Here is a 12,191-nt window from a genome sequence, read left to right as displayed (position 1 = left end):
TGCTCTGTGAGCTCTCTTTTGCTCATCTATAAAACAGGCATAGTAGCACCAACTTTGGAAGATTACTGTAAGGTTAAAGCCATAGGTGGTAAAGGTCGTTGTGAGTAGATGGTAGCCTAACCTAGGTCTTCTGGCTGGTTCCGTGAGCTCTTTCCACTTCACTGGCTCATTGCACAAACAGGTTCCAGACGCCCAGTCAGTGCCTTGTGCTGTGCTAAGTGCTGGGATTCAGTAGCAGGCTAGATGAGGTCCCCTGCCCTTACACCCCATCTCATTCTGCGCCGGTTTCTCTTCTTCACAAAACAAGCATCTGTTTCTTTGTACCTGAACTTTGGTTGTGGTAGTGCAGAGTAAATACAAATCTAAAAAGAAAAAAACTGATTTTTCCCTGGTGCAAAAGGAAAAGAGCCTCTCCTTTCCCTTCTTAAAGAGCATTTACTCTAGAAAACTTGTAAATTCTTCATCCTTTCGAGATGTGTGTACATGTTTTTAAAAAGCTAAGTAGGCGTTTTGCCAGTTCTAACCCAGAAATGTTCTTTCTCAAGGTCCTGGGCACCATCTCCCTGAAATGTTAGCTTAATTTCCAGGAGCACTTGGCTTCAAACCTACCTTCTATGGCAACAACATGAGAATTTTATTGCTTCTTCGGATAAAGACAATTAGCAAACAAAAACAGCCACTCTAATCACCAGGTAAATTTAGGGTGAACTCTGTGTGACAAAAGGTGCTGTCGAGTCCTCTCATTTGAGAACATGGATGTAGGTGTCGCACCTGCCTGGCTATATAAAAGGGTGAGATTTCTTGCTGTCTTTGCAATCTCTTTAGGGGACCGCCTGTGACGCACCTTACGTTCTGGTTTAATGCGACTCAATACTAAAACTGTTTTCTTTCTCTTCTGTTTCCTTGGGGAGTTTTGGGGGGTCTGGCAGGAGATTTTGTTTTTCTTTATACTTACCAACAGTAGAAACCAGGCTGGCTGGAGAGCGCTTTGGGAGAATTTGGACAACCTGAACGATGAGCATTAGTCCCTCGCCTCCCATCCCTGCATTTGCAGCTGGTGCTGTCCGCGCATCTCCCTGCCGCAGCGCAGATTCCCCCACCCGCGGCTCCAGCTGAGTCCCGCAACCCTATTTTTAGCCGCCATAACCCTCGTGGCCAAGTAACAGGCAAGCGGGCGGGGCCGGAGAGCGCCCGGCCCCGCCCCCGCCCCCTCGCGCCTGGAGGGAGGAGCCGGGCGCGCAGGATCGGGCGGGCGGAGTCCGAGCCGGGAGCCCGCGCCCTGCGGCCGGCTGCCGGCGGCAATGAAGATCTGGAGCTCCGAGCACGTGTTTGGGTGAGGTCGGGCTGCGGGCCACGGTGGGGTCCGGACCGGCACCTGCTCCTGCCCCCGAGCCGCGGGGGGCGGCCGAGGAAAGGCTGGACCCCAGACCGGGCCCTCGCCGAGCCCGCCCAGCCCCGCGCTGGCCGCTCCCAGACGGCGGCCCTGGCATCCTAAAAGGAGGGGGCGGGCTCTGTCCCTTCTAGGGCGTCGTTAGGGAGAGAGCCGGCGGAGTGGTGCAGTCTGTTTGATGGAAGGGCCGCCTGACGGACGGAGGCGGGTGGTGGGATTGTCGAAGCTAGGGGGCGGGGGGGCGGCCTTTCCCCGGGGTGCTGGCGGAGGGCCGAGCTGCTGGGACCGATCTCAGCCAGCCCAATGGGGCAAGACGGCGTGGGCCGGCGAGTGCCCTCGGCTGCTGGGCCCCCTGGTGTGCATGGAGGCCTGGGTGGACGCGGCGGGGAGGGGACCCGGCAAAGTGACCGTGCCCACACTTCAGCCCACCCGGGAGCAGGCCCAATCTCGCCTGCACAATGCGCTCTTTGGGGCAGGGCGCGCGGCATCCTAGGGAGAACGGAGGCCTGGAGAGCGGGCCCAGTCCTTCCCTGAGATTGTGCAGTGCAGTTGAACACAGCTGTGAGCTCGGGAGGAAGCCAAATGTGGAGAAGGCTTATGGGGGTCTTTCGCCCTGAATGCACTTGTGGGCATGGAAAGCCTCCAAGCCAGCATGGAAAACTGGGAACTGTTTAAGAGTACCCTCGTGACTTAAATGGTATCTTCTCCTAAGTCGCTTGATATGTGACTGTGAAATTATCCTTTAAGATTTTTTAAAGGAACAAAGATTTTAAAGATTCCTTGACCCCCACTTAGAGAAGCATGTCGTTTTTGGAAAAAAAAAATACTGCGTGAAATGGAATTGTCATCCTTTGGCCTTTTTATGTAAAATTATTATAATAAAAATTTATCAAGTGATTTAAAACCTCTGAAATTATTTTTAATGAAATCTTTAGACTTTAGGGGATCCAGTTTAGTGTGGATCTTTGTACGGTCTGCAGCCTTTCTCAACTGGGGTTCCTTGAGAGATCCAGTAAAAACCCCAGTGAGAATGACTCCAGAGATTCTTTTCTCAATTTGGGACATAACTGGCACCATCAGAATGCAGAGGGGAGAAGTTAAGTCATTGCAAACTGTGTGCCCAGGCAGTGGGACTCAGTGTTCTCACTGAACACCTGAGAAGGACTGCCCTAGAAGTTCATGGAATGTTGGTTGACGAGCAGAAGTGAATGGTCAGCTTATGGAAAGTCACTATTGATAAAATTCACCTGCTTAATGTGTAAGATTCAATGATTCTTAGTCAATTTACAGAGTTGTACAACCATCACCACAGTTTGGTTTTAGAACTTTTCCGTCATGCTACAGAGACACCCTCATTCCCATTCACAGGCACCCGCCACTCTCATTCCCAGCCCCAGGCAACCACTAATCTGCTGTTTCTGTATATTTGCCTTTTCCAGACATTTGACATAAATGTCATCATAACAATATGTGGTCATTTGTGTCTGGCTTCTTTTACTTGGCACATTTTTTTGAGGTTCATTGGTATGGTAGTCTGTATGAGTCCTTCGTTCCTTACCTAATTCATTTTGTGTCCCTGATACTCTGCAAGTGCCTGGCACATAGTAGGTGCTCAGTGTGGGGCAGAGGAATCTCAAGGAAACCAGGTCCCCTTCCAGAATGAGGGCAGCTATCCATCAAAAGAATTCCAGGGAGCCCCCAAGCTACTGTGGACTAGGTGCTGATCCTCTGCCGTTGATTTTTGAACTTGAAATTGGCAAATGTGGAATGCAAGTGGCTGAGGATGATAGTAAGTAGGCCCCTGTGGCAGACAGGTGGTGAGTGACGTGATACTCTTTGATGACAGGCCATCTGTAGGACAGTACGAAAGTGGAAGCCTGGCTTTCTAGCTAGGCTTAATAAGGAGTTTCCCTTTGCTTAGTCCCTTAAATTCACTGTTTTGTTTTGTTTTTGGGATTATAAACCTTTGGGGATTATAAACCTTTCTTTTTCTTTCTATACTTGTTTACTTTTTATATATTTGTTGTGCTGGCAGGTGAACATTTGATTGGAGGTTCATAAATTTACTCTTGAAAGGCAAGAAATAATCAGGCACAAAAACTTTGACATTTATCAAGTTTTCCTCCTGTGTCCTGAAGAAACCCCAGGGCCCAGGGGTGCATGAGTGGTGCAGTTGGCCAAGCTCTCAGCTCTTGGTTTCAACTTGGGTCATGATCTCAGGGTCATGAGATCGAGTCCCACATCTGGCTCTGTGCTCGTTCGGAGTCTGCTTGGGAGTCTCCCTCCCTCTCCCTCTCATTCTCTCTCTTTCTCTAAAATAAATAAATCTTAAAAAAAAAGAAAGAAACCCCAGACCTGGAGTGGGGCATAGCAGAGAGCAGAATGAACACAGCTATGGAAATGGAGAGCCCTTGGGGAAAGCCATCGGGATCAACGTGCGCTACCGAGACAGGGTTCAATAGAGCTTAAATAGTAATGAAAAATACAGGCTGAATAATAAAAATATAGAAAGGAACACTAAACATTAACAGGACTATAAATTTCATCCTCACAGCATTGACCAGGGTTTCAGGTAGGCCTAGAACAGAATCTTTCCTAATAGCCAACACAAGATTGGCTGGCAGCATCAAGATCATACACTCCTTGGATTCCAGCAGCTACCAGGAAAGATATCCAGAAGGTGATAACCATCTCAGAGAAGTCAGGAGCTTTGGAGGGGATGTGCCCTCCATCAGTCTTGCTTTCTAGCCAGGAGCAGGGAAAAGCACCTCCCCACTGTTTCTTTTAAACAAGAGAAATTGGACATTACAGACAAGAGTTGAAGTGCCTCCCAGTGCTGTTCCCTTTCTCCCCACAGGCCGACAAGATTATGAACTTGGTGGGTTCATCCTTCTGAAGGTCGGTTTGACTACGTTTATGTGTGTGTGTGTGTGTGTGTGTGTGTGTGTGTGTGTTTATCCATAAACAATGCATAATGTCATTTGTTGTCTTAAAATGGAAATCAGTGGCATCACTTGGTACAGATCTTTTGTCCATTTCCCTTTCTTCACAACAGTGTGTTTTTGAGATGTGTGTGTGTGTGTTTGTGTGTCTCATAGCTGCATGATATTCCATTGTATGAATATGTCACAATTTATCCTTTCTCTTATTGAAGGGACATAACATTTCCCCCTTTATTCCACCTCATACTGCAGTGATCACTCCCGTATACATTTCCAGTCCCTTTAATCAAGGGACCGCTTAGGCCAGCGATTCTCAAACTCTTCAGCCTCAGGACCTCTTTACACTCTTAGAAAATATTGGGTGCCCCAGACAGTTTTTATTTGGGTTATATCTACCACTGTCTACTATGTTAGAAATTAAATGGATAAATTTAAAAATATTTATTCATTCAAATTAATAATGATAAACCCACTTCATTAATAAAAACAAACCTGTATTTTCCAAAAGCACAAAAATTAGGAAGAGTGGCGCTGTTTGATTTTTTTTTTTTTTTTTTTTTTTTGCTAATTTCTGGTATAACAGAAGATAGCTTGATCCTCCTGTCTACTTCTGCACCAATGTTTTGCAGTCTGTTTTTTGGTTCAAATATACGAATAAAACCCAGCCTCACTCTATGAATAAAACCCATTTGGTATTTTAATAGTCTTTTAAAGTGAGTGTGGCTACTTTAAGTAATTTCCTACTACAACAAGACCGGTGGTTTCTGAAGTTCATTTCAACGGAAGATCTGAAACCATAATGACCAGAGAAATTGGCCTGCCTTATACGTGAGTGACATTTAGCACCAATCACTTGGAACATATGGGTTCATCAGGTATGCAGTATGGGGCAGTCATCAGGCTCCCAGCAGAGGATACAAGTTTTCTAAAATTCCAGTCTGCATTCAAGAGCTCAAATTTTCTCTTTGGCAGCAAATAATAATCAGTTGTTCTTGAAGTGATAGGCTTGCTGTATTCATTTTTGAGAAAATGTCTGCCACATACCTAAGTCTGAATAACCAAAGTCCGTCCATCTGTTTTGCATAGAAGTGGGGGACTGGGCTGGAGAGTAGCAGCTAGCTGGGCCCACCACCCACCAGCTGCCCGGTGCTCCCCTGGCTACGATGGACCTCCGAGTGCAGTTGGTCTGCTTCCTGTACGCCCTGCTCTCTTGCTCAGAACATCAGTACAGTGGTACTTAGGGGTCTAATGCGAAATTAATAATCTTACTATTTCATAACGGATATTTTTAAGAGACACTGGCATTATTTTCCTGAGTGAATAGCAGTGAGCCCTGACCCCAAGTGCGGTTTGGGGTCAGGGCCTTCATTCGTGAGGAGAGGCCAGCAGCTTTACCCTTTGTTGATTTTGCAGCATTGGGGTAAAGGTCAATATGGTGCAAAAGGCAAATCATGTCTCAGTAGCACTGAGGCAGTTTTGGCCTGGCAGACCTCTGGAGAGGGCCTGGGAGCCCCCAGGTGTGGACCACACTCTGAGAACCGCCCAACTGGGCCTGGAGTTGCTTTGGGTGGGTGCAGGAGCGCGTTGCCTTGTTTGTGGCTGCCTCATATATTTTTTAAAAACCTTGTTATTATGGAAATTTTAAAAGTATGCAAAAATGGAGAGCTGAGAATAGTGAGTGCCCACTGCCATCTCCTACGCTGACAGTCACTCTCTCACAGCCCAGCTGGTTTCACGTGTCCCTACCCACTGCTCTCCTTCCCCCTGGGTTATTTTAGGCAAATCCCAGGCGTCCTATAATTTCATCCCACTTCATCTTTCTGACACCCTGGCTGTGCATAGAGAGATGCTCTGTTACTCCTTTCCACTCCTGTGTGCCAGGTAGACTGAATCCCACCACCTCCTGGGCTGCCGGGCCAGGTACCACAGGGGTGATGCCCGGCACTTCTGCAGCGGCACTGTGCTCCGAGGCAGCCACCCCCTGGGGACAGAGTCACACTCCACCATGGTCACTGTGGGTCACAGACACAGCCAGGACTGCGCCTCCCAGGATGAACTTCAGCCGATTCCTGGCCTGCCTGACACACAAGCCCTGAAACCAGGGCACCGGCCTTCTCAGCATCTCTCAGGGCTTGGACCAATTTACCACCCACAGCTCAGTCTCCCCCTTTTTCCCAACACTTGATATTGCCAGACTTTGCCATTTTTGCCAATCGAATGAATGTCAGGCTATTTCCTTTAACCAGGAAGTGTGCTCTACTTAACCCTTGTTATTTTAAAAAATGTTATTTCCTGCATCTGCTGATGTCCATATTAACTTGTATTGGTCCTCCTGCTATAATCAGTAGAATTATTTATTATGTGAGTATTTTAAGTGGCTTGTATTTAGTTTAAATCATCAGCTAGAAAGATGCAAGGTTTCTCTAGAAGAGAAGGATTATTGTGTATGATGTTCTTCATACAAATATTTCAACTCTTTGCTAGTTTTAAGTAATTTCAGGAGGCAAAGCCTATTCTTCTTAAAGTAGTGATTTTTATGGGAACAACTCTTAGGACCTTAGCCTGCAATGCTCGTAGAGTATTTCATTGAGAAGGCCCCCATGTAACTCAGTCCCTTATTGCTTTCACGTATGTCCAGATTCTCCCTCCTTCCATAGATCTTGGATCAACCACGTCCCTGACAGTTCTTCCTCAGGGAAGAAAGCTCAGCTCTCTGGGTCCTCCAGAGTGATCAGGTGTAACCACATCTCTGCGTCTTCATCGCTTTATGTTAAAGCTGGTTGATGTAACAACTCAGTGACATGATTCCATGGTTTGAAAAAGCATTTTTTGTTTAAAAGAGATTTTAGATCAGCCCTGACAATTTAGAGGCCATGGAACATAGAGGGTATGTACATGGTACAACAGAGGGTGGGGGGGGCTGGGAGACCCAGTTCTAGAGTGGGCCCTGCTGCCAACTTTTTGACACGGGACAGGGTTTTATGAGGTTTTAAAGTAAATTAATGGTCAGTAACTGATATTTTAAAAGGATGTCAAATATGGAACAAAACCTGTCAATTTGTAATCTTTGATATTTGACTTAGTAATTTCATTTCTAGGAATTAATCTTAAGGAAAAATGAGATATGTGAAAGATGAGTATACACAAATGTTTGCTACTGTCTTTATTTTACGGAGCAAAATTGGGAGCAAAATCTAAATAACCGTTGTAAGGGAGCTAGTTACATATAAATACCTATAAGATGACCTGTGGTTAGCCCTTTATAATCAGATTTCTGAAAATAGGTTCATGATATGGGAAGATGTTCATCATCAGTTAAATATAAAAAGCAGTGTCTGAGTATGGTTTGAGCTTGATCCCAGTTTAATTTTGTAAGGGGTGCATGTGTGTGCGTGTGTGCGTGCGTGTGTGCGTGCGTGTGTGCGTGCGTGTGCGTGCAGGCGTGCGCACGCGTGTGTCTAGCTCTTGACTCGGGGCTGTGTCTACACATGTTGTTTAAACTTGTCTGAGTACACCTGCGAAAATGATGGCGTTGTTGACATGCTCATCTTTGCCGGAGGCTCGGATGCTTCTGGGAGCACACACATCCTGAGGAAGGAAGAATTAGGGAAAGAAGCACCCAGAGGGGCGGTCCACCCTGAAAACCTGAAGGGCGCACCTCTGACTCCCTGCGGACAGCCGTAGGGTTTCAGCCTAACCAAGCACTAAAGAAGCGCTGCCCCAAGAGTGGGGCAGCCGTAAATGTGGCTCGGGACCTCGCCGCTAGCGGGACACCAAACAGGGACAAAGATGCCCACCCCCCACCTCAAGGGCTCAGGGCCAGAGAGAGAGAGTGGCGGTGGCCTGCAGGAGAAGCTTCAGGGAGAGCTGGGGACATCTTCGGGGACTCCCACACAGCCTGGCATCATCTTTGGATAGTGGAATTGTGGATGCTTTTATTTGCATACTTTGTTTTTCAGAACTTTGGACACTTTATAATCAGAAAAAAATATGTTGACCACTTCACGGCCATATACCACTTCAAAGGTGGGACAAAGTAGTTTCCCTTGAATAATGTGGGGGGTTAGGGGTGCTGAGCCCCTGCACAGCTGAAAATTATGTGTAACTTGTTTAAAAATCCCCTTTCTGGGGCGCCTGTGTGGCTCAGTTGGTTGTGCGTCTGCCTTCGGCTCAGGTCATAGTCCCAGGGTCCTGGGAATCGAGCCCCGCATCGGGCTCCCTGCTCCACGGGAAGCCTGCTTCTCCCTCTCTCTCTGCCCCTCCCCCTGCTCATGCTCTCTCTCACTCTCTCTCAAATACAATATATATTTTTTAAGATTTTATTTATTTTTCGACAGAGAGAGATATAGTGAGAGAGGGAACACAAGCAGGGGGAGCGGGAGAGGGAGAAGCGGGCTTCCCACTGAGCAGGGAGCCCGATGAGGGGCTCGATCCCAGGACCCTGGGACCATGACCTGAGCCGAAGGCAGACACTTAACGACTGAGCCACCCAGGCGCCCCTCAAATACAATCTTTTTTTTTTTTTTTTTTTTTTAAGATTTTACTTATTTGACACAGAGAGACAGCGAGAGAGGGAACACAAGCAGGGGGAGTGGGAGAGGGAGAAGCAGGCTCCCCACCGAGCAGGGAGCCCGATGCGGGGCTCGATCCCAGGACCCTGGGATCATGACCTGAGCCGAAGGCAGACGCTTAACGACTGAGCCACCCAGGCGCCCCTCAAATACAATCTTTAAAAAAAAAATCCCCTTTTAGTAAATGGCCCAACTATCCACACAGTTGTTCAAGCCAGAAACTTGGGCATCATTCTTGAGTCCTCCTCTCTCCTTATTTTCAGGATTAATACATAGTTTATCATCCAAGTTGGGATAACTTTGAAAGTAAAAGAGGACACTCTTAATATGTCCAATAAGACAAAAGGCAAAATTGGAATTGTCCTGGGCAAACTGGAATGTCTGGTCACTTTATCTTTCTTTCTCTTACAATTAGTTACAAAGTACTACTACTTCCTAAATATCTATTTCTGTCGAATGTAGTTGACACACTGTTATGTTAGTTGTAGGTGTATCACAGTGATTCAGTATCTCTCTACGTTATGCCACATTCACCACAGGTAGCCACCATCTGCACCACAGAAGGCTAGACTACGTTCCCTATGCTGTATCTTTTGTACCCATGAGGTGCTCACTCCATAACTGGAAGCTGGTATATCCCACTCCCCTTCATTCATTTTGTCCATCCCCCTACCTCTCTCCCCTCTGACAACCACCAGTTTGTTCTCCGCATTTCTGCATTTTATTTGTTTATTCATTTGTTTTGTTTTTTAGATTCTACCTATGAGTGAAGTCATATGATATTTGACTCTTTGTCTGACTTACTTCATTTAGCATAATGCTGTCTAGGTCCATCCATGTTGTGACAGATGGCAAAGTCTCACCCTTTTTTATGGCTGGGGAATATTCCATTGTATATACATATATACCACATCTTCTTTATCCATTCATCTATCAATGTACACTTGGATTTCTTCCATATCTTGGCTATTATAAATAATGCTGCAGTAAACATAAGGGTGCATATATCTTCTCGAATTAATATTTTTGTTTTCTTTGGGTAAATACCCAGTAGTGGAATGACTGAATTGTATGGTATTTCATTTTTTAGTTTTTTGAGGAAGCTCAAATTGTTTTCCACAGTGGCAACACCAATTTGCATTCCCACCAACAGTGCACAAGGGTTCTTTTTTCTCCATGTCCTCACCAACACTTGTTATTTCTTGTCTTTTTGATTTTAGCCATTCTAACTCCCTTATGTCTCTTAATCTGACATAAGGTGATAGCTCATTGTGGTTTTGGTTTTCATTTCCCTGATGATTAGTGATCCGGAGCATCTTTTTGTGTACCTGTTGGCCCTTTGGAAAAGCGTTTATTCAGGTCCTCTGCTCATTTTTAATTGAATTATTTGCTTTTTTGGTGTTGGATTGAATAAATTATTTATATATTTTAGATATTAACCCTTTATCAGATATATCATCTGCAAATATCTTCTCCCATTCACTAGGTTGCCTTTTTTTTCTGTTGATGGTTTCCTGCACTGTGCAAAAGTTTTTGTTTTGGTGTAGTCTCAATAATTTCTCTTTGCTTTTGTTTCTCTTGCCTTAGGAGATATATCTAGAAAAATATTGCTACAGCCAATGTCAAACAATGTATGCCTGTTTTCCTCTAGGATTTTCATGGTTTCATGCCTCACATTTAGGTCTTTAATCCATTTTGAGTTTTATTTTTTTGTATGGTGTAAGAAAGTGGTCCAGTTTCATTCTTTTGCATGGAGTTGTCCAGTTTTCCTAGCACATTTACTGAAGAGACTGTCTTTTCCCCATTGTATATTCTTGCCTCCTTTGTGGTAGATTAATTGACCATGTAAGTGTTGGTCTATTTCCGGCTCTCTCTTCTGTTCTTTTGATCTGTGTGTCTGTTTTTGTGCCAGCACCATACTGTTTTCATTACTACACCTTTGTAGTATAGCTTGAAACCTGGGATTGTGTTACCTCCAGCTTTGTTCTTCTTTCTCAAGATTACTTTGGCTATTTGGGGTCTTTTGTGGTTCTAAACAATTTTTAGTATTATTTGTTCTAGTTCTGTGAAAAATGTTATTGGTATTTTCTTGAGAGTTTAGATAAACCACATGTGTTTTTTTTATAGTTTTTTTTTTTTTAATTTTATTAACATATAATGTATTATTTGTTTCAGGGGTACAGGTCTGTGATTCATCAGTCTTACACAATTCACAGGGCTCACCATAGCACATACCCTCCCCAATGTCTATCACCCAGCCACCCCATCCCTCCCACCCCCTCTACTCCAGCAACCCTCAGCTTGTTTCCTGAGATTAAGAGTCTCTTATGGTTTGTCTCCCTCTCTGGTTTCATCTTGTTTCATTTTTCCCTCCCTTCCCCTATGATCCTCTGTCTTGTTTCTCAGTTTCCTCATATCAGTGAGATCATATGATACTTGCCTTTCTCTGATTGACCTATTTCGCTTAGCATAACACCCTCTAGTTCCATCCACATCGTTGCAAATGGCAAGATTTCATTTTATTGATGACTTCATAATATTCCATTGTATATATATACCACATCTTCTTTATCCATTCATCTGTTGATGGACATCTAGGCTTTTCCCATAGTTTGGCTATTGTGGACATTACTGCTATATATGTGCTGCTGAAGCGAGCACATGGACATTACTGCTATAAACATTGGGGTGATGTTATTGGTATTTTAATAGGGGTTGCATGGACTCTGTAGATAAAAATAATGTATAACTTTTGATTCCCCCAGCAATTAACTACTTAAAGCCTAATATGGACCTTACTGATAACATAAACAGTTGGTTAACATGTATTTTATATATGTATATACATATGTATTACATATAATATATAATACACATATTATATATTATATGTAATACATATTATATTATTATATATTATGTGTATTATATATTATATAATACTGCATATATTATTATATATTGTGTATTATTATATATAATGCTACATATTATATTATTATATATTATGTGTATTATATATTATATATACTACTACATATTTATATTATGTGTATTATATACTGTATTCCTACCATAAACTAGAGAAAAGAAAATGTTCTTAAGAAAATCATAAAGAAGGGGCGCCTGGGTAGCTCAGTTGGTTAAGTGTCTGACTCTTGATTTTGGCTCAGGTCATGATCTGAGGGGCATGAAATTGAGCCCCACGTTGGGTTTTGTGCTCACTGGGGAATCTGCTTGAGATTCTCTCTCTCTCTTTCCCTCTGCCCCTTCCACCATGCTTGCACT

At 44.4% G+C, this 12,191-nt stretch overlaps 1 protein-coding gene across 4 annotated transcripts in view; it reads left to right on the top strand.

Annotated features, from left to right (window-relative positions):
• Positions 1 to 1,210: 1,210 nt before the first annotated feature.
• PRELID3A (PRELI domain containing 3A) overlaps positions 1,211 to 12,191 on the top strand; it is a 32,718-nt gene continuing 21,737 nt past the window's right edge. For all 4 annotated transcript variants that reach the window (XM_035723921.1, XM_027576313.1, XM_027576312.1 and 1 more), the window contains exon 1: positions 1,211 to 1,333. In XM_035723921.1, coding sequence (XP_035579814.1) covers positions 1,302 to 1,333 — 32 coding nt within the window. In that variant the 5' untranslated portion in view covers positions 1,211 to 1,301. The remainder of the gene's footprint in view (positions 1,334 to 12,191) is intronic.

Source organism: Zalophus californianus, chromosome 14, assembly GCF_009762305.2.
Source record: "Zalophus californianus isolate mZalCal1 chromosome 14, mZalCal1.pri.v2, whole genome shotgun sequence".
Classification (NCBI taxonomy): Eukaryota; Metazoa; Chordata; class Mammalia; order Carnivora; family Otariidae; genus Zalophus; species Zalophus californianus.
The sequence above is the reverse complement of the archived record's forward strand: the minus strand, read 5'-3'. Positions and strand labels throughout refer to the sequence as shown.